Genomic DNA, 26028 nt, shown 5'->3' with positions numbered 1-26028 from the left:
AATTGAAGTGTAAGAATCTAGAATAATTTAGGTTGGAAAGGACCTCTGGAGATGATCCAGTTGACTCCCCTCTGAAAAAGGGGCTGACTTCCAGGTGAGACACAGCAGAGCCTCATACAATTGAGCTCTATACCTGCAAGGGCAGAGATTCGCAGCCTCTGGGCAGCCTGTTCCAGTAATTAATCCCAGTCACTGTAGTGGGTTTTTTTTCCTCATTTCTAGTTGTAATTTCTTTTGCTGCAACTTGTGACTCAGCCCTACACACACGTGTGCACGCATACCCCAGCCTCGTCATCTTCAGGCTGAACAAATGCAGCTCCCTTAGCTGTACACAGTGGTCTGTTTTTCTAACCATCTCGTTGCCTGTCACATCCCTCACCAGTTTCAACCCCAGCTAAGACTTGGCTTTACTGAGTTCATCTCTGGAAGATGTTTCTGTATTCCTCCTAAGTAGCATGTCCCCACGTCCACCTTCCATACACTCCCTTTTCTATCTGAGTAGTGCCAGGCACTGCGCAGCCTAGCTGATTGCTCAGTCAGCTGTGGAGGCATGCAGGAATGCTTTCCGGAGTTATCCAGTCTAGCTGATTGCTGCATGACCCGTGGCTTTAAGAGGAAAGTTGATGTTGCTGTCTTACTAAGAGGCTACTACTACCATAGCAGTCTTTCACATTCAAGTTAGGTTTAGTTAAAGGTTCAAAGTGTGAATGCAGCTTAAGGGAAACAATAAAATTACAAGGGACTGACTTATTCTCCAGGGTCTGAAGGGTTAGCCTTGTTGGTGTGCCCATACAGGAAAATGCTATGTGTTGCTACTTACTGCAGAGTTGGTCTCTTGGTTGTAGGGGGCTGTGGTTAGCATTAGGAACTGGGATTCTGAAGTTTCTGGAGCGCAGGTTTTTCAGTTTCTTTAGCTATGGGGAGGAATCAGACCTAAATGTAGTTTTAAGCCTTATGTATTGCTTCACTTTAAGAATGGGATATCATCGCTCTCTTTCATCTTGGAATTGGAGGTGCAGAAGGACTGGAATGCGAAACTTTTGGAATTCATATAATTTCTGGATTATGAGGCACATAGTTTATATATATATGGGAAACTTATTTCTGGCTCAAGGCTTTTTGTAGCCTTTTACTGTAAGATTTGATCTCCTAGGTATGGGCATTGTTTTGGTTAAGTTTGAAAATCTGCAGTAGGGGGTTCCATAGTGTTGATTTACGTGGCATGCTCTGCAGTTAGGAAGACTTTTGTTGATGGCATGATTAACAGGGTATGCTGGTTAACAACATGGTACCTGAGACCTATCTGTGCCAGGTACGTTCTTTAGATTTTAATTATTTTTTAATAAACTATGACTCTTTCCAGTCGTCTTGGTGTAGAAGAGCTGTTTGCTGTAATGTAGGACAGCCATATGTTGAAGTGTTAATCCAACAAGTTCTGAAAGTACGAGAATATATTTGTTTGTATGTATGATACACAGAAAAGGCAAGTACAAGTTTTTCTATAGTAGTAATAGCAACTCTCTTTCAACAGCAGTTTTTCATAATACGACATTTAGTATTGAGTACAGCATCTAAAGCATAGTTCTAAAGGTGTTGTGTTAACTAAAAGTTTTAAAATAAGTTTTAAGCAGATGCATCACTGCCCTTCCCCAGTATCTGTCTCAAAGAGCTGAGCAATGAGACTGTTGAGACAAAAGACTCAAAATCATTGCAAGCTTTGTAACAACTTTTATAATGTCATTTTTTTATTCTTCAGAAAAAGAAGAAATTAGTATTTGAGTGTAAGTCTTCACTTTCCTGCAAAAGATACTTGGAGTCGTGAGTTCCTCTGCCCCAGGCAAGAGCAGGCACCAGATGACTAGCAGGCAGTGAGTGATATGAATGTCTGTTCAAGACAACTGAACAAAACTCAGAGGTTTGTCCAAACAGAATTAACAAAACAAAAAAAGTGTGCAAAGAAAAAGGATGGAATTTCCGAAGACCTTAGGGTCAGCAAAGATTTACTCAACTCTCGGTGTCCCTTTCTGTTCCTTCTCTGTTGCAGGTATTTATTCCCTTGCCTCTCCTTAAGTCTGCTTCAAACTACCAATTAGCCTCATTAGCCTGCCCTCTGGGGATTCTTTCTGCACAGTTATATTTCCATGTGAGCTGTCAGCTGTGAGAATGTGAGGTTTCTTTACGCAGGCTTTTTAGCCTCTCGACTGTCAAGTGTCAAGTGAGTTGCGTGTCTGACATTGGAACTAACAGGCTGTAGAGTTCAAACATCTAGATTATTGTACTTGTGGGCTAGGTGGCCCGCAGCGGTTTATAGGTTTTTCTTGCTTTAAATTAGAATCAGACCTGCCGATGAATTAATTCCTTCTCATCTCCCTTTTTTTACTTTTGACAAAGCTGGGTATTTCTGCTTGCGCAGCCTTTGCTATGTTTATGGATCTACTGCCTTCTTCCTACATCTACTCTTCACCAAAAGTAATTTGGAAACTCTCCCAAAATAAACTAGAAAAATTAAATAGAACTGGATCACGGAAAATAAGAGGAACTGGATCACAGAAAATAAGAGAACGGCACGACTTTTTGAACAGAAACTTCTACAAGTATATACAATTTTACCAACAAAAACAAGACTGCAGGCACCTGGCCTGGCTGTTCGCCATTCAGAAAAGTTTCACATATACTGATCTCCATGAAGATCCATCCTCAAGAAACCATTGGACAAGTCACCAACTGCAGTCTCTGACTTTATTAACTGTAATAAATTAATAGCGTACACTAGTCGGTTGTGGATCGTGCACTGTAATGAATATTTCACTCAGAAGTGCCTCCTTCAGATTGCTCTGATTCAGAAAGTGTAAAGTCAACCTTGGCCTGTTTTAAAAAGCATTTTGAACTTTGACCTGGAGAATTTTAGGTGTAATTTACCAGAAGAACCAATCATTTCTGGTTTGGGACATAGCAAAGGAAAAAGTAGTTACATGAACTAATTTGTAAAGCTTTGTTAAAATGTTTTGCATTTTCACTAGAAATTATTGCCCACTAAAAGGGAGAGTGTGATGGGTAACTTTCCTCTAAATTTTAATTTTTTTTTCTACTTTACACTTTTGCATAAGTAATATTTTCTTCATTCTAAATCCTTAAGGGAAATCAAATCTAGTCAATTCCTATAGTTTTGCAAGGTGGGTTTTTTTTCCACTTAAGAAATGTTTAAGTGGCAGTATGAGTGGTCTTGCTTTGGTATGTGGTCAAGTGAATCTTCCTTACTCCTTTAGTAATGTATTTCAGGGGCTTACTATATTCCCCCTCTTGCCTTTAGGTAACCAGAAGAGAGGGAGGTGGGAAAGGTGGACCTCTTCACATGTTTTTTATTTTCAAAATTGGAGAGTACTCTGTTCATTTGTAGCTTTTTCCTTGTTTTAGTGTTTGCTGTTAGAACGATGTATACAAGGAAAAATGGGGTTCAGTGTTTTGTATTGATTTCTATCGGTAACACTCAGAGGTACTAACTGAAATTGTGCTGTGCATTTCCAAGAGGTTACTGTAATTTATCGTAATTCAGTAGATGATAAATTCTTTGAAGCAAAGGGCTCTCTTTTTGATGTTTGTACAGCCTCTAGAATAATGAGACGGAGGCTTTAGGTGCTACCCTGATGCAAATAGTCACAGATCAAAGTTCAGAATAAGTAAGCAACAGAAGACCTTGGACTTGACTCTCATGAGCTTTCTTCTCAGTTGGAATAATTAAATGATAATGCAGACAAGAAATGGGTAAATTATCATCCTCAGTTTAAAGATAGGGAACTGAAGTAATACTAGAGGTTTTCTGCAAATCTGCCCTAAATCTCTGTTCTCAAATCAGATCCCAAATTTTGAATTCTACTTCAGTGCCTTGAGCTCAAGACTAAATGTGTTCTCAATACCTGCTGTCTCAGCAAAAATGGTTATTTTGCTAATTAGAGAAGACTCTAAACCCTTATATGAAGGATTTTAAAATATACTGTTTTCTTATTTTATGTTCACCTGATGCAAGTATCACTGTAATGATCTACACTAGATTAATTTTACTACTTTAGCACCAGAATATAGGTCTTTTATTGAAAACCATAACATTTTTTTATAAAGTAAGAAGCGGCAGCCAACTTTAGTGTTGGATTAATTGCCATTGTAATACTGTCTGAACTCAGTTATGTTCTCTTAGTTCATCTGAGATGTCCATCTCATCTGCTGATGGATCTTAAGGTCACGATAATAGTAGTTTCAGTGGTTTCATTTCATATCTGATCTTGTCAGGCTGAAGTAGTCACTATTAAACATTTTTGCAGTTTGCTAATAAAAAAGTTCAGTTCCCTGATTTGTATTGTTTAGAGGGGAAAATATTTCCTATGTTTAATTAGTGCTCTGTAAAGTTTTTTTAAACATGTACAGAATGGTATCTTAAAGAGGCAGTTCTTTCTGTTCCAAGTATTATTTTAAAATAAATTACTTTTATCCTAGCTAGCTTTTGGAAAAACTCTGTTACCGATATTCCTGAAGTGCCTAAAGGCCGAGTGTTGAAATTATGGTGATCGCATACGTTTTATAGCTGACTTTCATGTGAGATTATGTGAAGAAAAGACACATAATTTCTTAAAAAAAAAACCCCAACCAGATTAACAAGAGAGAATATAAACAGGTTCATAAAACAATAATAATCACAGAGAAGACAGCTACAGTTAAATGTAGGAAAAGTGAACGATCCAGTACAGCTAAACCAATGTAAGAAGTGCTTTTCTTGTTAAGGCTCACTGCCTAGGTAGTACTTGCTTCCAGAATCTGTGATGGAATTGAAGAAGAGGGATTCAGAGTAGGATTTGACTTTTATGTAGGCAGGACATTCATGCATAACAAGGCAGAGGTATGTTAAGGTTATTTTCCCAGTCTTTGAAAGAAAGATTTCCAATATGTTTATCTTGCACCATAAAGATCTTAAATGTGATTCCTGAAGATTCTTTAACAGGTTATCTTGTACTGTGGTCACAAACCTGTAGCAGATGAAAATGCTCACTGCTGTGTTTAAGTGCCACCCGTTCAGTCTTAAGCTTCCATATGTTCTGGTACCTCTGTTCTTCATTTGCTCTTTCAGCTTGCCTCCTAGGTGTGCTTGCTTTATGCTGTTTACCCTTTTCAGTTAAAATAATCAAAGCACCCAGAACCAGTGCTGGTTTCCCTGTCCTTTTCCTACAAGATACCCGCTTTATTTAAAGATATTTTCTCAGAACTTCGAACGTGATGCAATCTGGGGTCACAGTTACTACTCTGCTTTCTCCCCTGTGTTTTTCCTCTCTGCTGCATGGAGCTTCTCTCTCTAACTTCCACAGATAGGCAGCTAATCTGATTTTCACTTGGCTACCACAGTCTAATACTCTGAAAATTTCTGAGGGTATTCTGTGAATTCAGTAACTCAGAAGGACGCCTATAGGCATAATTTGTGTAAAATTACCAATGCATTTAAAGTAGTAGATGGAGCGTAGGAAGTAGCAAATTAAAAAAGTACATTTTTAGTTAAAAACCACAGACACTTTCTTGGAAACTTGTATCAAAATAGTGCTATTAATTTGTTTGAATGTGGCGTTTATTTTAGCACATTCTTATACGTTATCCATGTGATTGTGGATTACACTTTACATACTGATTCAGCATATTTCCCAGCTGGGGTTGGTTTACTAAGAAAATGTTAGGCTCATTCTTTTTTTACAAATGTAGTGGTTCTCAGTATAGAAACTCTGCAGTTTAGGAAACAAAAAAAAAAAAAAAAACCAAAAAAAAACCAAAGGTAGTTCACACTCCATGTTCCTGTCCTTTAATACACCTCGGGACGTGTATCTGTCCTGTGGTGTCTGTTATCTCCCACATAGAACATATGTATGAATCATTTGCTACACATTAAAGTAGCTACGATACTAGAATTTAAAGAGCAGATGGTCTTCTGTGGTAATGATAGTTTAAAAGAAAATGTTCAGATTATGTTTGTATGGCGTGAAAAAATTACCCAAAGTGGTATTAAATTTCCAGGCTGCTAAAGCTAAAGCACTAGCTCCACATGTTCATGATTCTTTCTCCAGAATAACTATTATCTGCTGCACTGTTTGTCCTCTGTTTGGCAGCCAAGTGTTTCTGTGAATCAAGAATTAAAACAGGAGCAATTTATTCTAATCTATGGTGCAGTAAAGCTCAGAGTATTAGAAGTCCTGATTCAGAAGAGATGCGATGTCCTTAAAATAGAGGATTTCATATTAAACTGGAAAAGGGCTTTAATAAACTGAGAGTAATAGACAACAGTTATTTGTTCTTATTATTAAGGCTACTTGTGTTTGAATAAAAATTTTATTCGTAACTGTGATGACTTCTGTTTTTTGTCCCACTGGGAATTCCTGTTTCTGTGTATATAATGTCATTGCATGTTGCCATGGTGAAAGAGTGTGATACTACAAGTTCAGCACTATCATGTTAGTCAAGGACAAAGGAGGTAGAAATTAGTTTAGAGCAAAATAAACTTTGTTCACAAAATTGACAATGTCTGTGGAATTGTATCTCTGCTTTTATAAGATATTATTAATATTTTCCAGTACAAAAAGTAACTTCAATGTTTTTCCATTTGTCTTCATTAATATATATACTATATATATATATAAAAATCCATCACCGTTTCTTCCACAACTTGCAGAGGTTTATTTACATTGAACAGAGGAAGGCTGTAATGATTTTGTGTCCAGCTTCGATCTGAAAAAGTTGCTGCAAGTTGAATGCTCAGAATTGCACAATCCCACCTTGAAACGGCACATGGAAACTCCTGGCTGTTCTTGTGCATGTTATTGCGAAAGAAAGAATCGGAAGCCGGTGCTCAGATTTATGCCTAACAATGAAGTCATCTGGGAAATATGTCTTTGAAGGAACAGCCACTTTCTGAATGACGTCATGGCCTGTTTACTCATGTGGCTCAGAGGTGTACCCCTAATTCAGCCGCCTCACTCTGTTAAAGAAGTTCTGAGTTAATCAAAATGCTCCAAATTTTAGAAAGGTTCATCTTCTTGTTAAAGCCAGAATGGTTTTGCCAGTTTTATGAACTAAGATTTGTTTTGTTATTGAATCCTTGACAACGTAGCTTGTTTCTTCATAAGGGTGTTCTGTCATCTCGGTTCAGTTTTCATTGTTCTTGGGGAGGTTTTGTTTGATAGGCTGAATGTTTGCAACAGGAAAAAAAAGAAGTCGGCAGGACAGATGGAGCTTGAGAACACTGAGTTCAAGCTTTAACTTGCTATAATTTGTGTAAAAAGCTAGATAGCCTGCAGAATGCTAATACAGAGCAGACCAGTATGTGCTACAGTTAAAGGAACAGTGGCAGTATGAAAACCAGTGGGTTGATACAGCAGGGCGAAACAGAGCCAAAAACTAGGACGGCACTTTTGCATGTCTTATGCAGGGTGTTACAGTGGTAACTTCTAAGAAAGTTGTGAGAATACCAGTGCTTGGGATCTTGATCTTGCTGTTCCTTTAATTGTAGCATTCTACTAGATTGGGGTGGTGAGGTTTGTTTGGGTTTTTTTGGGTTTTTTTTTTTTTTGGGGGGGGGGGGGGGGGGGAGGGTGCAGGGGGCATCTGTCCTTTAGCTTTATTGGAATGCTAAAGGAAATTAATTGTAACCGGAATTTGGGTAGACTAGCGGGTTTATACAAGTAGTAATAATGAAAACATTTTTTCACGCTTCAATACAGTGAAGTTCCATCTAGACTTGCCAGTGTTGCTAACTAGCATCTGGGGAGATTAAGTGGGAACTAAAGCAAAGCTGGTCTCTGTTTTAAAGTTTCTAACAGTTCATTTGACATCTTTGCAAATGAGTCTGTAGATGGAGAGCTGTTTGTACTACTTCAGTACGTTTGAGTGGAATACAGGAATTGTTGAAATAGTGTCTTATGATTAATATAAATTAAATCACTGTATTGGCATCTGGTTTATGGGAAAAAAAAAGCCAACAAGATGTCAACTTTCTTACATAAGATATTTGAAAATATCTAGGACTTGGTGAAAAATAGTATTTTGATAAATTTGAGGGCTTAGTTTGACTACTGTTTTCATAAAGAAATGATGCTTGTCTTGAATCCAATTCCTGTGGTGCAGAACTAAGTCTACTGTCTAATTATGGGCTTGTAAAGCTGAAAAATCTGTCTACTCTGTTACTATGCAGTTCTAAAGCTGAAAAGTTGATGTTTAAAATAGTGACTGTGAATTATTTTTAAGTGGACTCTCTTCGCTTGAATTAGAGTAGATATTTGTTTTACTGGGAACAATCCAGTCAGGAATACAAATCTTCTGAATTGAGGCATTCAAGCGGTATGATGTGTCTTCAGTGAATGAGTATCAGAGGCTTCATGTTTGGAATATACCTTTCTAAAGGAAGTGCCAAATTTGATAATTAGTTCTGTTTTCCTGTCTGAATACAGAATGGTTCTAGTGAATACGCAGGTACATTTCCCTGTGCGCCTGCGTTATCAGAAGTATAATCTGTCTGAATAAATGCCTTGACTGAGTGTTGGTTCAACAATGATAACTCTTACAGAAGCCAAGAGATACTGCATTTTAAGTTTCAACAGTGAGTTTAGAGTTGCCAGTTCTTAGAGATCAGGCTAAATAAAATGTAAACTAATAGGAGAGTAACGACAGAGGATTGCAGGAGCTGGCAAGAATGCTACTCGGCATCTGTAGTTGGATGGCTCAGTCATTTTCTAGGCAAGTCAGAAGCAACTCAGACCATGAATAAGGTCAAGTTAGATCACATTAGTCAACAGCATGCTCATTTGATGAGTTATCTCTTGTTAGTTATTCTAAAATTTCCAGGCAGTAACAATGATACTCTACAAGAGGCTCTGCAGAGTTGATGAATAGCAATGGAAAAACAGAAGATAGTAATTTGATGCCACTGTTTAATGTTGGATGAATCTCTGTGTTAAGTGTTAATAGTTTAAGTATTGAAGCAAAGGAGCTATAATAACCTGATGATCGTGCCTTTGGATTACCCACAGACATCTCCTGTTGCTGACAGATGCTTCTGCCAAAAAAAAAAAAAAAAAAAAAAAAAAAAAATCTGTTCCCTGGTGTAAATGCCAAAACTGGAAACACCGAGTGTGTCTGAATTGAAACCCAGAGGATGAAGTTTGGAAGCGTGTTGTTCTTTAATTTACTCCTTCATTTTCTCCAATCTCTGAGCACAGGATTCTTGCATGTGAAGGGTAATGGACAGTGCAGCACGCCTGAAGAAAGAATGCTGTCAAAAGAATGTGTGTCCCCCAATCACAACCAGAGAACGTAGGATAATAAATTATTTTTCTCCAGTGATAAATTTGTTCTCACTACCATCTTCCTCTGCCCTTGTTTCTTTCATACCAAATATTATCTCTGATTTCTTGTTTATTTATCAGCTGTGGGGAGTGCACCTGGGCTTAAAAGAAAAAGAGGCCTTCAGTATGATATACTACTAATATTAGCATCACTGTCATTTGTGCACTGTTAAAATCTTCCTCTTTAAGCCCTTTTCCTATACATCAAAAGCTTATAAAAAAAAATTCTAAAATTTACTTGAGCTTGCCATTGTTTTGCTCCAAGCTGGTTTCCCTAAGGGATGTTTGTATGGCCTTCCTGCTGCTGCCTCCGTGCCTCCGCTGGGTAGAGCTCACTTAGACCAGAAGTGAACTCTTAGCTCCAGCTAACAAGTCTGCAGAGCAAAGCCAAAGAACCGCTTTTTCCTCACCCAGTTGTTTGAGGTGGAAGTAAGTCTGCATGTAGCTGTGTTTATTCTCAGCCTGTGGCTAAAATCTGGGTAGCTGTAAGGCGGCTGATAATGGTGTATGCAGTGGGAGAACAGCGTACGTCCCACCACCACCACACCAGCTCCGTTATGATCCTCGGATTCAGCCTGACAGCTCTTCGGGGCATGGTACGGTTTGAGATGTGCTTCTGAAGTGCTGTGTAGATTGATGGACTGAAGAAATACTGAATGTTTCTTCTTGTACAGCTGGTATTTTCTATAGTGACAGTCTCGACGAGATAAGCTTTTTACCTTTTTGCTTTCTTTCTGTATTCTAGCCTGCTCTTATCTTTCTTGTGAAGGTATTAGCCATATCTCCTAATGTTATTTTACCGTTAGGATTAGACGTTTTTATGCAGAGAACAGCTTTGGTAGCTGTGTTGTAATCTGATTTAAGATTTAATTTTAAATATATCCTTCTTGATAGCCACCTTAACGTATGACCACACTGGTCTCTCTGGAGAAGGTCTAAGTTTGATCATTTACCAAGTGTGTCCTAAGTTCTCTGAAATTCTTATTACAAACGAACCGGTTATGTTAATATAAATGTATTCCTATTGTATTTTCCTATTTCTGTGCCCTTTAGTTTTTTCCCATCTGGCTGTGGATTTAAATGCAGTGGGACTTGAGGAAAAAAATGACCTGGTGCAATTATTCTCATTCTTTTGCCTTTAAAATTGCACCAAGCTAGATTTAGCTTACTTGGACCACATGTCAAGTTTCTTCCCAGTGAGCTATGTAATTTCTCTTCTCATCAAATCTAAACATGGGTTAGAAGACAGGTGTAGGCAGGATTAGGACTGCCATATGTCCTCAGTTTCTTAGGCATCTTTACCAGAATATTTCTAGATATTCCTGCTTCCAGACATTTGGGTTCCTGGCAAGAACCACATCCAGAGCCTCGTGAGGCATATCGCTCCAAGAAGATGTCTGTGTTGTCTGTGTCTGTCAACTGTTCAAAAGCATATTAAGCTTTAGTTATCAAATTATATTCTTTATTATGTAGTCATTGCACCAAACTTAAAAGACTGAGATGATTGCTCAGACGTTCAATATTGCAGAGTTCTTAGCTACTACACTTCTAGAGAATAAAGTACAAATTCAACCATTGTAGCTTGCTGATAGGTTGCTTAAAATTAAGCACAGCTTGTTTTTATATCACTGGATTTGGAAGATTCTTTTGTTAACGGTTAAATATTTACGCCTCTTTTCTCACATGCATTTGGCTTAATTCTACTGATGGGTGAAATACCTGGTAAAATTTGATTTCCATTAGAAGACCCTTCTTTTTCTTTATATTTTTAATCACGCATTCCTTCCTTTTTTTTTTTTTGCAAATAGTGCTCGAACATTCCCTCAGAAAAATGCGTAGATTTTTTTTTTTCCTGTGTCAGAGTCACCATTTATGCGGAACATTACATGTCAGACAAGCAGGGGATATTCAGGGAATGTGCTGATGTCTGTAGCACTTTTCTCTGTCATAATCTCATGTTTGATTTCTGCTCTCATTTAAGCAGCAGTCATGCCTGCCAGAGGCAGTTGTTTTTAAGGTGTCGCTTAAAGAAGTGCTCCCCAAAAGGGAAAAACCCAAACTTTTATGTACTCTGGCAAAAACATGTATTGGTAGAGAGCTAAGGAAGTTGTTGCAGGTGGGGAACAGGACTGTAGGGCGGAGGAAGAGAAGGAAGACAAAATAGAAAGAGGTGTGTGTTTTATAGTCCATATTGTACTTCTGATGGAGAAGACTCATGTATGCAAGACTGAATAAACCCTGTTCATGTCCTAGGAAGTGATTAACAGCTTAGACATTTTTTTCATCTGTTTTCTGCATAGCTTCAAAACTGATCCTGCTTCTCTTTCATTCGCATTTTATATTATATACTGTCACTATGATGTTATCAGAATGTGGATACATTTGTCATCCTTTCATCAGTAAATCAGCATCCCTTCAACTTCTGCTGTAGAAGGAGATAATTTGTCAAATTTTGGCAGCAGGTATCCATTAATTTTGCATTGCTTTTTCCTTTCCTTATTGTATGAGTTTGGTAAGTACTTTTTTCATATAATTGCATTTAAATCTGCATAAAAGCGAACTTTTAATATGCAGAGATTTCAGAGTGATAAAGAAATGTGGCACTGTGAAAGACTGGATTTTTTTAAAGGCTGAAATGTGATGACAAAAGAAAACAGATGTTGTTTTCTTATTAAAATATCCTACACTGCTCTCTACTGGAAGAGTGGAAGTCTACATTAAATATTCAAAAGAGCACCTAAAACTATTTCTTAGTCAAGTTTTAGGTTTAAGGATTTTTTTGACTCTTGTAAAACTGACTTTTCCAAAGGATGGATAGGGTTTTTTGTATTCCCCCTAAGTTTTGACGATAAGCACCTGGATACACTTTGCATGTTAAAAAAGTAGAATGAGGGTCAAAATGTAAGCCGACAGGGGGAAGAATTTCTGGAGTGTGTTGTTAATGACAAGGAAAAAAGTGAACTGTTAACCTTAACAATTTGCCCGGCCTTACTAATAGCTATTGGGCATGTGATACCTGCGACAGACTTGTCAGAACTGTAAAGAGTTCTGACTGCCTGAAGTTGCCCTATGTTTGAATTGACCTAATTAAGCCAGCAAAATAAACGTAAAAAAGACTTACCTTTCTTTTAAAATTGTTAAAACTATTAAAAAACAGTTTCTCCAGCTATGAAAGCATTTTTAATAATGTCACTATGGAATTGGACCAAAACGTGTCTTGCGCAAGTTAAACGCATAGGAAAAATCCTCATTGCGACTGCATTCTGAAGGAAGAGTTGTTCTCCGCAAAGAATTACTGGTTTGTTGTGTAAGGCGGCCATTACGCGGCTGAGTTACTCTCCCAAGTCGCTGTCAATGGTAAAACTTCTGTTGAGTCTAATATGATGAAATAGCGTCTGTTAATTCTCTGCAGCTGCACTATCTTGGAAATCTTTGCATGTGGAGTGAGGACATCTGGTTTCTGCTAACATTAGATTATAAACAGTTTGATCTGAGGTGTTTGCCTTGTATAGGGCTGGTCAACAGCTCACTTTCGTAATGGCAAACATCAATGAGGGAAGAACAAGCCTCAATATACTTTAAAGGAACAGTTAAACTGTTTTGACTGATACGATCCGCTGACCTCATAAAACTTATTTCTGATTGTAGACAGCTGCAAGTGAGATCACAATAAGTAATATATTAGAAAAATAACCTGTCATCAGTTTTGTGGGGAAGAATGGCAGACTGCAATGGAAAATGTGTGGTAATTTATATGGGAAAATATCGCCTTAGCTTGTTTTATGTTATACAAAATGTCAGATGTCATTCGCTTTGAAATCCTTAAAGTCAGACTCAGTATGATTGCGGTGAACTCCTCATTAACAGTAAACAATACGTAAATATTTAAAAAGATGAGTCTAGTGGCATACCTAACTTAATAAGCATTTTTGTTTGAATTGGCTTGTTATGCATGAAGTACACGGATTTCAATAACCCGTTTACTAGATGCAAACAGTAAATATATGTAACGATCGTGTAAACATTTTTCATCGCTATTACATATTTGATGTTAATGAACACTTAAGATTTTAATGCATTTATCAATTTACATATGGGATTAATAGCGAATGATCTGAAGGAGAGCTGCTACATTATTTTCTGTTTCTCTCTTCTGCAATTAAATGTGGGAGTTGTATTAGCGTGACTCTCAGGAAGAGTTATATTTCACGGTGCTGTTGTTTCTTGTGAGCTGGGTCTGCAAAAGGGCCGTAGCTGTGGGAGGGAACCTGCAGTGATCAAAGCAATCGCTAACTTTTACGGTTCCCATCTAGAATTCTGCATCGGTACTGCTTTCTGAAGGAGCCTGATCTTGCAAAAGGAAGTTTCATATTGACCGATTTCGCTTTGAAATTGTTTTGCACTCTTCAACAGTGAATATCTATACTATTCATGCCAGAGCTGTACTGAATTCCTGATACAACAAATATTTGTGTTCTGTGTTTGTGTGAGACTTGCTGAAAAAAATCTGCTGGAAAGACTGTAATGAAATGGCTGTGTCTCCGTTTCATGAGGGTGGTGAATTAGTTGTTTACTTTAGAAGTCCCAGAGGTGGCAGTGCATCCATTCTGTGTTAGGGATTATACACGCACAGAGGCCTTTGTCACACTGAGCTTGTCATCTGAAGTCTCAGTTTTGCACATACATATGTGTTTGCGCAGCTTAACTATTAAGACTAATACCATAGTAATTGGTACCTAATATTAAACAAAGTACGATGATAGGGCATATCACACAAAAAAGGTACAGAGCAGATGGAAAAGCAAGCAATAAAATGCCTCCAGTTAATATCTTAGTTATACGTTAAACCTATATTGCACGCTCTTTTGGTGTAATTGGTAAATAAATTTTCTTGATTTGACATTCTTTTAATATTTTGCCCCAAATAGATCAGTCTAATTAATATAAATATTCAGAATATTTGCTCTTAATTGCTCTTCTCTTCTTTATCACTGTTTTACCAAAAATAAATAAGTAAATAAAATGAGAAAGCTTATGAAGCTCAGGCGTGAAATGTGTAAGCAGTTATGACTAAAATTTGAACTTAACTGAATAAAAAAAAAAAATAGAACGCCAGTTAAGAGATAAAAATATATATCAGATACAAACATTGCAACCCATGGCATGGTCTCATCATCTCCGATATTAACATGCTACATCTGCTTTGTATTGATGGATTAAATCTTACTGTATTTTACTGAATAGTTTATTAAGCAAAAGCTCTAATTCCACATCCAGTTCAAAACTGCCGAGAGCAATAACAATTTCAGTAGTGATGCTTAATGTCAAAACCGATACTCATCTGGAAGACAGTGCATTGCAAATGACTGGTAGAATTCTGGTTAGTTATGTTCCATAAATATCGATACAATGCTCATGATGTCTCCATATACTTTGAGTCTTGGTTGTTTATTTCTTTTGTAACTTGTTGAGCAAACCCAATTAGCATGTGTTTCTTCAGGATCTGACAGTCATGTAAACCTGGGCTTTCAGCACATTTCTATTTAGCAGATTTCTATTTAGATGCCTATTTCTCCCTCCTCTCTATGATCAGAAATGGTAATTTCTGTTTTGAGGGACATTACTATGGACTTACAAATTCAGGGAAGTTTAAGAGGTGCCCCAGCTGTGGCAGAAGCTTAATTTGGTGCTTATGCTTTCGAAGGCAGTAATGTGAATAAGCCCCCAGAAAAACAGTATTTATGAAATTATTGTTCATTAAGAGTTTGGTCTGCTGGTGGGATTTATTGATTACAGCAGAGATACCTTTGTCTTTCCTGGACTTCAAATCAGAGGGAGATAGCTGAGAGGGAAGGGAAAGGGAAATGGCTCTATTGCATTTGAGCTGTCTTTTGCTATCTCAGATCTCGGTCATCTGGGGGGAAATTAGCAAATAAGAAACACAGGGCAGCCCTGTGCTATTCTGGAGAAGTGGCTGCAGGCAAGGCAGTGTACCCCAGGGCATCTAGAAGTGTATTCGACACAATTCCACCCAAGGCCCAGCCCTAAATGCGTATCAACAAGTACCGGGTTGCTTACGTTGATAATGCCTCTGGAGCTGCAAGTTTCAAAACTCTGCAATTAGGAAGCACGTGTGGATGAAGTACGCGCAGCCATCTTCCACTCCACCGTGGGCAGCAGTGACCTGTGTTCTCTGTTCGTTGAGCCTTATCCACACTCGCAGCTGTTATTTCCTGCGTTTATGCAGGATTCTGTACTGTGTATAAAGTACCTTGGCCTGCTCACAAACTTTACAGCAACTATAATTCTACCTATTGTGTTGTGCCAAGTGTGCAGTGTATAAATACGCTTGTGTATAGATACCTGGTATTATCAGCATTCCTCTTAGTCTCATCTGACCTTATCTACTTTCTTTCTTATCCATTTTCACTTGTGGTTACTTTTTTTTTTTTTACTCACATACATTTGCTCACATATATTCACTCACCTTTCCCTTTCTGACAGATGTAGTATCCATAATGTCCGAGAATCATTGTTCTTTCTCTGTGTGCATTTTCTTCAACTGTCCCTTTTCAGGGAAGGGCATACCCGCTATTTAAAGTCATCGGAGATGTTGTATGAAAGACATCAAATCAATAATAATAGAGGTTTCTGCTTTGTTATTACAATGCCTTGGTCTCCTACCTGGAGAATTGTTATAGTAGAGAGTGTTGACAGCAGATGTGCATGGTGGTTTGATTTACACGCTTTTGTATTCCAGATGGCACATCATATTTCAGAGTCAGTAGCAGATTTCTAATGAGATTTAATTATTGGTAGAGCTGCAAAGTTTCTTTGCAGGAGTACAGCTTGAGCACATTGACTACAGAAAACATGTTTTGAAGTTAATAACATTTAAAACTTCAGAGTTACTATGTTGAAAGCATCTGTAGCTGGGCAAATTTAAGTTCCTTTTGCAACTGCTAAGACTTAAAAACTATACATACCTCTCTGTCATGTTACACGGAAAATGGTGTACTTTGGAGAAAAAAGTTTTTTTTTTTTCGTTCTTGATAGCATTATTTTGGCATATACAGCTACATGGTGTGACGTAAATCAACTGTGCCTCAGTGAAAATCAGGCAATTCGATTATTCACATTATTACACAGGTGCGGTTCAGGCAGCCTCAGTTATCCCACCTTTCGTAACGGTATAGTAGAAGGCAAGCAAAACTGTACAGAAGAATGTAAGGGCATTTCAGTATACAAATAAAGAAATGGTAAGGTTCCAAAGTATCGTGCTTTGTATGTTAAGAGGTGCATCTTTGGTTTCATTAGAAATTCATTTAATATGATCCTTGTTTTTATGTAAGTTGGAACCTAGTTCCTTTAAATCTATAAAACTACTGTACCAACTAGCTCTGAGAGCAAAATCAAGCCTTTTAAATTTATCTTGCATCACTGTATGAAAGTTTTAGTGACATAGTCCAAACCGTTGGCTCGTGTTGATGAAGGGAAGTATCTTATTTCAGGTTTTTTTTGTATTTTTTTTATTCTTTTCCAAAAGAGATGGTATTACCAAAAGTACAATTTCCTAATGGAAAAGGGTACTTAACCTCTAATTTACAGACTTGTATGGGATCCAGATAAATAAAATGTTTTTTAAAAGCTGCTTTTGATAACTCTTATATTTGTCTAATTAGAATTTAATTCTTGTTATTCTCTTGATTAGAAATAGCTGTATGAAGATTTGTTATTTATCAACTATTGAAAGTATTGTCTTTCAAAAATGTTATTTGGAAATAATGGGAAAATAAGATTACTTGAGTTAATTAGGCCTTTCAGTGCATAACTTATTTCTCACAATTACAATCTTTTCAGTTTCTTGGCAGTACGGAAGTGGAGCAGCCCAAAGGCACAGAAGTTGTGAGAGATGCTGTTAGAAAATTAAAGGTAAGAAAGAATTAACGGTAAGAATAGATTTTTAATGAAATAAAAATGGAGTGTATTCTTAACTTGTTTTCACAGGTAAGACACTTTGAAAGTGTTTCTAGGTAAATTCATTGGTTTTAGTAGCGGTTTTTGCTGATCTCTTCACAGGTGTGTAAGCCCTTCCCTATTATGTCCGTATTGTCAGATGTTCTGCTGTACAAATATTTAGTTGTCTCCTAAATTGTACAATTATTTATAGTATTGTATAAAGTTTATGTACTTTAATGCGTAATGCTTGTTCTTTGGAAACTTAAGGGCTTTGTTACTACAAACTTAGGTAGCAACAATTTTAGCTGCCTTCCTCACTCTATGGCTATTGAATGCCTCTAATGATGGCGCCCCAAATATGTTGCCAGAGTATTTAAAAAAAAAAAAAAAAAGGCAAACTCTTCCTTGACCCAAAAACTTGTGACTTCAGTAATGCCTGTCCTGCGTTTCTCTGGGCTGTGCATTGCTCCTATGAGCCCCAGTTAGGCGAGTTGCCTCCCATTGCAAAACACGGAATACCCACCCACTTAAGGTAAACTGTTGGTGCCCGAGAACAGGAGTAAGAAGATCAAACCATGCTGTAAGCGGTCTGTAATAGCTCTGTGGGTACTGCCTGCCCCTGACTGCTCTTCAGCTAAAGCTGACGTGTCTGGTCCACACAAACTGACTGTTAGACTGGAGGTGAAGGTTTGTGACGCTGGTATGAATGCTGTCCAGCCTCCAGCTGTGATAATTGGTGATATATCTGGAAACGGAGCTGTAATGAGAGAATAGGGCTTACAAACCAAGCCTGTTTATGGCAAGGAGCAGTACCGCCTTGTCCTCCAGGCCTCCGTGTTTTGTTTGAAAAGGTCCGTGTGCACAGACACCACCTGCGCGCTGGTGCACGTGGATGGGCTGAGAAAATCAGACTTTTACAATTTCCTCTTGGGCACAGGGGGACTCGGTACACAATTAGAAAGTCTCCTGGTGAAAAGACTTGTTATCGGTTAGCAACCCTCAGCATGGCTTTGACTTGACTGTTTGAGTGACAGCTCATATGCTTAAAGCTCTTCAAACGCTGTTGTGAGTTGTGGTAGGGAATGCTGATTTGATTTGCCCCATAACTCCCAGTGGTGTGGAATCACACTGCTTCCTGCTGGGCTGCTTAGAGCTATTGGAGCGTTAGTTTATTTATATTTAAAAATTGTTCTGCTTTCTATTGTACTTTCCGTAACTTTTTGTAGGGGTTTCATTATTCATTTACACAGAAGTTTCTCGGAAATGTACAGAAAATTTTGGGAATCGATATTGAAACATTTGATTCTGTGTTATTACTATCATAAAAAAGGAAGAAAGAAGGCATGAAACGCTACTCATAGCTCAGCTTTTAAGACTGAGGTTTCCCTTGAAAAAGACGTCTTTACAAGTTTGATTAGTGATTGTGTTTAAGGTATTTAAACAGAAGTTCTTTGCCATTATTTTTACTCTACCAAAACAGTACTGCTGCATTTAAAGATTCGCTCAGTCAATTCTTAGAATGTTTTACGCCAAAAAGATTTACTCTGTTGCAGTTCATCAGAGACATTATTGCCTGGTTGTTTTCAAGTGTTTTAGGCTAGTGTAAGTATGACCCTTTTTTTAACCATTGCGGCATGCTACCAGTGGAAACAAAATGTTTGATTTTGTGGGGGCTTTGCGCAGTTTATAGCTAATACTGGAGTGAAGCCTCTTGTGTTAGATGTTTTGTGTTTATAAAACTCCGTTCCCCTGAGCAAAGTTAATTCTGTGCAGAAAACTATCAAGATAATAGCCTGCTACGGAAAAGTTTCAATTCTATTTTAACAATGTTTTAGCAGACTCCTCCTAACTAAAGCAACTGCTCGGTGTCTCCCTCTCACTGGTGGAACTCCCGGCTAAGTTGGGCTCTCACTGATCACTGGAGGGTTTTGGTGGCTTGGGCTGTACGATTTTGTACCGTGAAATAGTTTGCTCTGAAAGCAGGTCCAAAAAGGATTTCAAATAGCTGTTCTCTGAAGTGTAGGGAGAGCCAGAACTATTTTCATTTGTCAGCATAGCACTAAAATGTAAAAGGAGTAAAATTTTTTTAGGTACTTGTGGTGTCACTGGAGTATGTAGGTTTCTGTTCTAACTTTTTACACGTGTTCCCTAAATAAACTGCCTTGGAGATATGTGTCTGAATCGTTGCTGACAAAATTACGCTATTTTCTTCAGGCGTGGCAATTTGGAGCTTAGATGTCAAATATTGCATGGGATCTTATGTAATCACAAATTTATTAGAAAACTCACAAAATAATTGAAGACAACTTTTGGAAAGACTTGAAAAATCTTGGAACAGAGTTCAGAGAGCGATAAAGACGTTTTCTTTTTGAAACAGTCCTCAATTAATTAAATACTCATTTCAGCATCAATTTATGTTGTGCATCTGAATTCTTTGAAGAGAAGCCTAGAGGTACTAGATTTTATTATTAACCACAAAACTCTAGCTTGGCTTTGGAAAGTGTTAATTAAAAATTATAAACCAGTGAAAACAGTTTGAAAACTAATATCTTATTTTGAAAAGAAACATGTATAGTGTTTTTTGGAATAGGAGAGTTTCTAAGAGATGTATGGCTTGTGATGCTGGTTTTTTTTTTTATTATATGGATTTGGTTTTAATCACAATGTTAATCATAATTTGTTTTTAATGAAAATTAATAAGTAGCGGAAAACCAGCTGTCTCTTTCTTAATATTTGGAGCTATCTTTACAGCTGGCATGCATCGCACCTATAACCTTTTGAAGCCATGTGCTTACAGTGATATATAGACCATGCTATACTGTCACTGTAGACTATTTTTCTTAAGCTATCATGCCATCAAACTGTGTCAGAATACACATTTCATATACAACTCTCTACTTCTTTAAATCAAAAGATCTTAACTCAAACAGTACAAAGATTCTTGGCTTGCCAAACATAGCTTTGTGGAAAACTGTAGCACGCCATTCCATGGACTTGCTTATACCAGCAGGTGGAGCTGATGTTCTACAGTAAAATAGAGTAACTTGGAGGAAATTTTTTTTGATGCTTCATTGTACTTGTTTTATCCTAAGTACTACTATCCTAAATATTGCTGCATTTTCTAAACACTTAAAAATTTTGCTGGGTCAGTTGCAAGTTGCAATTTACAGTTTTGTCAAATATCTATGTTTAATTTTTGTAGAGAGTTGTCCAGTGGTTTTATGCAGTTGGGTTTACCCGTCATGTTTTCAAATTTCTTGGAGCTGTACAGCAGCAGAAAGAAGAAAGTTGTGTATTATTATTTCTAAGATAAGGTGAACTGTTCTCATAATTTATTACAAACAGTTTGCTAGTCAAACTGATTTCTAGAATGAAATAAAAACTAAGGAAAATGGTACCAAGGTGTTGTGTCAGAATATGCCTACATTATTCAAATGGGTAAATGTTGTCAAATCACACTTTATTTTATAAAGTGCAATCATTACTTTCCTTGATTAATGAAGTATATAACTTCTAAATCAGACTGTAGGAATGAATTTGGTCCTTCTTAAAAAGCACTTGAAGGGTTGCCAGAGGTGAGAACAGGCAGAAAGAACAGCATAACAGATGGAAAGGGCAGCATAACCAGACTGCTGGGAAGAAAATGGCATAGAGAGGGGTGTTAGGGAGGAATCACAATTAAGCACCTGAGTTTTGGGCTGTTCCTCTTATAGTCTTCAAAGGGATGTTTTTGTGTGGACCAAACTTAAAGCTGTTCTCTTACCCAGCTTCCAACTCAGTTTCCCTTTCTCCTCCTCTTTTCTGCTGTAACTGGAGATGACCAGAGATAATGTAAATAGAATTAATCACTTTGAAGCCACTTGAAATATTCTTCATCAGCTCCTTGACCCGTAAGGATACACAACGTGAAGAGTGCTCTTTCACACGCCTCCACACATGCTGTGATGGTGTCCTGCTGCTGCCCTTAATAGACCATCATAAATAGATATTTTTCTGAGCTCCCTTCCGTGTTAAAGCTGGGTTTCATTTGTTGTTGAAAGGACAGAGGAGGGTGGAGTACAGAAAATCTGTTAGTATTGGGATAAAGAGGTTTCCAGTCAAGCCTTACAGCCATGCCTGTTCTCTTTGAAGTACTGGAGAAAGCAGAATGTGTGGTTCAGGACCAGCCAGGGACAGCCTGAAGACCAAAGCAGATCAGATGAGAAGAGCTGAAGAAGAGAATACCTGTTTACTCTCTCTCAAAAAAACCACCAACAACCAAACACCGAACAAATAAATACCACCAAAAAAAACAATCAAAAAATCCCAATGAAAAAAACACCACCAAAACCACAACAAACACCCAAACCCCACACCACCAAACAAAATAAACAAAAAAAACCCACTCAAAACCAAAAAAAAACCCACAAACCAGCACACCCCCACCTCCTCCCCCCCAAACCAAAAAAAAACCCAACCAAACAAACTAACTTCAGGGAGTGCGAGATGGAAAAAAGACTGTACTGCATTGTCTTCTACACTGTGGTTAGTAGATCAACAGACTTCCTCTCAGTCCAGTGTGTGTTTGCAAAATAAAATACAACATATCCCAGAAATCCATTTCTATGGAATATCTTTTTCCCTACCCATCTGATTATCAAGAGATTCCAGTTTGCATATCTGTGGCCTTTTCATCCTTTTCCTCTTCTTGACAACTATTTTTCAGAGGTCGTAATTTCAATATACCCACATAAAAAACGCATGAGAGTTTGGACCATAATATGACCAAAAAGATGATACGCGGTCACTGCAAACAAAATAGGGCCTATTTTTTTTTTCAGGCATCATTCCTTATATTGAATGTTGTTATGAAAAAAGAGGAAAAGTGTCTTCTCAAAGCCACGTATAAAGCTGTGCCTCAGTGTAGACAAGTACATTGTCCTCAAAGAGACATCTTTTGAGGTGTCCATATGAAGTACAATATCTGATGTCTCACTGGAAGCCTGTGTAAAATGAAGGAATTGAACCTCTGTTCCCTGGGCTGAAAATTAGTACCCAAATCACAGAAAAGTCTACCTCTGATGTTTTGAGGGTTTTTAGTAAACTCTTGAATTATGCAGTGAGGTGTAAATAATAAATAAAAGCACATAGCTTTGATTTGCATAGCTTAAATTGATTTTGATAGAATTTGTTTTAACCATTATTTCTTTAACTAAAGCTCCTGGCTGTTTTTAAAACGTGATATTTTTTTTCCCTCATTTTTCCTGATTAATCCTCTGACTGTAGTTTGCTAATACTTGATGCATAAGCATTACAAATGTAATGTTAATGAGTCTCAAAATACGCAATATTCCCTGCTACTGTAATAAAATACAAGATATATGGAAGTGTTTTCCTTTTTTATTTTTAAAGCTAAATTAAACCATAGAAAATAGATTTATTTGTAGCTGTTGCTTTCCCTAGAAGATTCAAGAAAAATATGATATTAATTCCAAAGCAGTTAAATAAAAGCAAGCCCGTCCCACTGAGCTGCTCATATTATTATTGGGCCAAATTGGGGTGTCTTGCCTGAGAACAATATACGTATAAACTAACAGCTTAAGAATTTGGCCCATCGTATCTCTTCCCAAGCCACGCTGTGATTCATTATAATTTTATATCATTGTCCATTTTGATGCCAATGGGAGGCTACAGATTTTTACCCTCTTAAATAATCTTGTTACTGTGAGAACTACAAATATTACTTTGTTTCAAATGTGTGCTGAAAGGAGAATATAATGTTTGCAAATCTCTCCTGTCCAGAGTTTCCTCAGGGTCCTCTTTGGGTAGAAGGAGTGAGTAGAAAAAACAGAAGAAAAAAAGCAAATTGGCTGATACCTGAGTAGGTGTTAGGATCCACTGTTCAAACCCTGCACAAGTTTGGGAGGTGGCTGAACGTGGCATTCTGGAGATGGTCAGATACGAAAGAAATTACTGATCAGTGTCTGTACATTATCTGTTCTATGTAGAACAGAGAGTGCACAGGAAAAGTATTAAGAGTGTAACTGCACCAGATTTTCTGAATTTATCTACACGTACATTTCAGTCACTGTATCCCAGTAAACCTTTGATTAAAAAGCTTGTTTGTCTCTCTGGCTGTCAGTGTTGAAGAGATTCTTTTGTATTTTTCTTTCACCATTAGCCTGGGTTTGATTTGATTAAGGTTCTTATAAAGTGGGTTTCCAGTCCTCTGCTAACTTTTGCAAATATCCTGTGATCTTCCTCCATTTTGTCAACATCCTTCCGTGTTTGAAAACCTCAGAACATAACATTTGAGTCGTTTCTCACAAGCAGCTGATGCAGTGCAGCCGTTACTGTCTTCTTAAGGATCTCTTTGAAATATCCAAGGATTGCATTAATCTTCCCAAGTGTAGTTTCATGAGAAGGTCCACAGTTATCGGAAGGCCTACCATGGCATCAAGACTTTCTTAATTCCATCGTCACAGGCTAGTCTCCCAAGAAAGTAAGTCTGTTCCCAGATGGTTTGTTTGCACACAGGCAATCTGCGGTGTTCTGGTTGGAGAGGTATTCTGTGCGTTATTTGCCGCTGCCAACCTTTGTGAACGGCAGCCATCCTCTGTAATGATTTTAGCTTTCAAATCATTCATTACTTTTCTCCCTATTTTTTCCTCTTATTTTTTCTGCCTGCAAATTTTATCAGTAATTATTTTCCTCCTGGTCATTGTTCAATAATGTCATGCTTAAGAAATAAACCCTGCTGGAATACATTAGAAACATATCTTCCCAATGACAATTTCCTGTTTATAACTGCATCTGGAGACTAATGTAACTAACTTAACTAATACTTTCTTCGTATTGCTTCATTTCCTAAATATAATGGCATGCAAAACTCTGTCAAATGCTTTGTCTATTTTGACAGGCTGCATTTTTTGTAGAATCCATATTGATCGTCATTGATTTCATCTCACTTGGGTTCTCTAGTTCTTGAATTTGATTTATGCCTTTTGAGAGTGGAGATGTGGTAAGGTCATTTTGTTTACCCCTTTTTTTAGTATTGGCACAGAATTATCTTCTGGAACTTCCTCATTGTTGTAAGACTTCTTGACTACTTGGAGCAAGCTTTGGCCAGCTGTTCTAAAATTCGTGCAAGTTATTCAGATCTACTTATTTTTAAAAGTTTTCGGACTGTAGTTGTTGTTTGGGACTCTTGAGATGATTACAGTTGGAAAATTAAGCATTTCATCATCGTTCTCAGCATGCATTATGGCTTTCACTCAATAAAGTCAAATATTATTTATGCCTTCTCGTCGTTACTACACAGAAATACTTGTGTGCATCTTGTTTGTAAAGGGACATTTCCAAAAAGCCAGGGTTCACTCAAGTTCAAGGCTGTTCCAAATCGCGGTGTGCCCCAGAATTATCTATTGCATAAATATGCTTCTGTGCACTGTAAAGTGCATTGGAAAATGAGATGCCCAAACTGTCCAGGTGACCTGTGGGTTTTGTGGTCTTTCTATTTAATGCGTAGCAAAGGGAGCCAAGCGTAGAGCCACATTGTGCTATGAAAAGGGACCACGTATGCCCTCAAAGTTTTATCCAATAAACGGATGTAATCAAATCACAAATCAGAAAGGAAAGCCATCAGAATGGGGGTATTAAGTAAATGTATGAGAATGATCTGACAGGCAATTTAAGTTTTATATTCATCTTGGAAAAATCATCTGTGCTAATAAGACATTGATTGGCCTATCTTTTTTCCTGTTTTTTAAAGCAGAGACTTAAGAATCAGGTTAAATTGGCAGTATAAAATTTAAGTCAGATTTTTTGGGGGGGTTTAATTATTGACTTTTATTAAAGAAAAAAATTTTTCCTGTAGCAAATTCAAATTGTCATAGAAGGTCAAGAAATTTTGTTGGCCAAAATGCCTGTAAACCAGTGATGAGAGTTTTTTAAATTTTATTTTCTATAAAATGATTTTTTTTTAAGTAAATGATGTGTATGAGATGACTTACCTTAATTAAAATAAAAGGATAGGGATAGTCATTAAATTGTATTAAAAGTGTACTCTAAATATGTGAGAAATGGGTTTGAAGCTGAACAGGAGGGCAGGGAAAGGATGTGTATATTGCAAGAGCTATATGCATGATACTGAAGAGAGGCAGAACTAGAAGTTATGTTAGATTTGCTTGACTTTTGGCTAGTCGGTTTTCACTAGTAAGTCGTCATGTACAAACCTTGATAAAATATTTAGCCAATATTTAGCAATCCTAGTTGTTGAAGTGTAAAATAGGTATTTAGATTGAAGAGTCTGTTTTGAGAATGTCATAGAGTGGGGTTTTTCTGTTTCTTTTTTGGTGATTGGGGTTTTGTTTGTTTCTTTTTTTTTTAACTAACTTGTGAAGCATGTGATACTTATCAGCTAGCGTGATACATTAATCAGTAATAAACCGGGTAGGTCATGTTACTGTATGAAGTTAATAAGATTAATTATAAATTAATATTTAGTTACTAAAATTTTCAATAAGTGTGCTTTGAAAATGAGGGATAAAATTGGAAGGAAGGGAAGAGCAGGTTAATTATGTGCCTTTAGGGTAGATCTTAAAACTTTTTAAGAATTTCCCACGAATGGAGCTGCTGACAAGCAAAATGAAACAAAATAGATGGAGGCGGTCATGCTGTGTAAAGCCGTTGAGTTCATGGAAAGATTTCCCAAGTACTACTTGGC

General features: G+C 37.4%; 1 protein-coding gene across 2 annotated transcripts in view; it reads left to right on the top strand.

Annotated features, from left to right (window-relative positions):
* GULP1 (GULP PTB domain containing engulfment adaptor 1) overlaps positions 1 to 26028 on the top strand; it is a 168157-nt gene that overhangs the window by 105834 nt on the left and 36295 nt on the right. For both annotated transcript variants that reach the window (XM_082484456.1, XM_082484455.1), the window contains exon 4: positions 17226 to 17297. In XM_082484456.1, coding sequence (XP_082340582.1) covers positions 17226 to 17297 — 72 coding nt within the window. The remainder of the gene's footprint in view (positions 1 to 17225; positions 17298 to 26028) is intronic.

The sequence above is a fragment of the Vanellus vanellus genome, assembly GCF_965231255.1.
Source record: "Vanellus vanellus genome assembly, chromosome: 5".
NCBI lineage: Eukaryota > Metazoa > Chordata > Aves > Charadriiformes > Charadriidae > Vanellus > Vanellus vanellus.
Note: the sequence above shows the minus strand (reverse complement) of the source record. Positions and strands in the feature narration are given on the sequence as shown.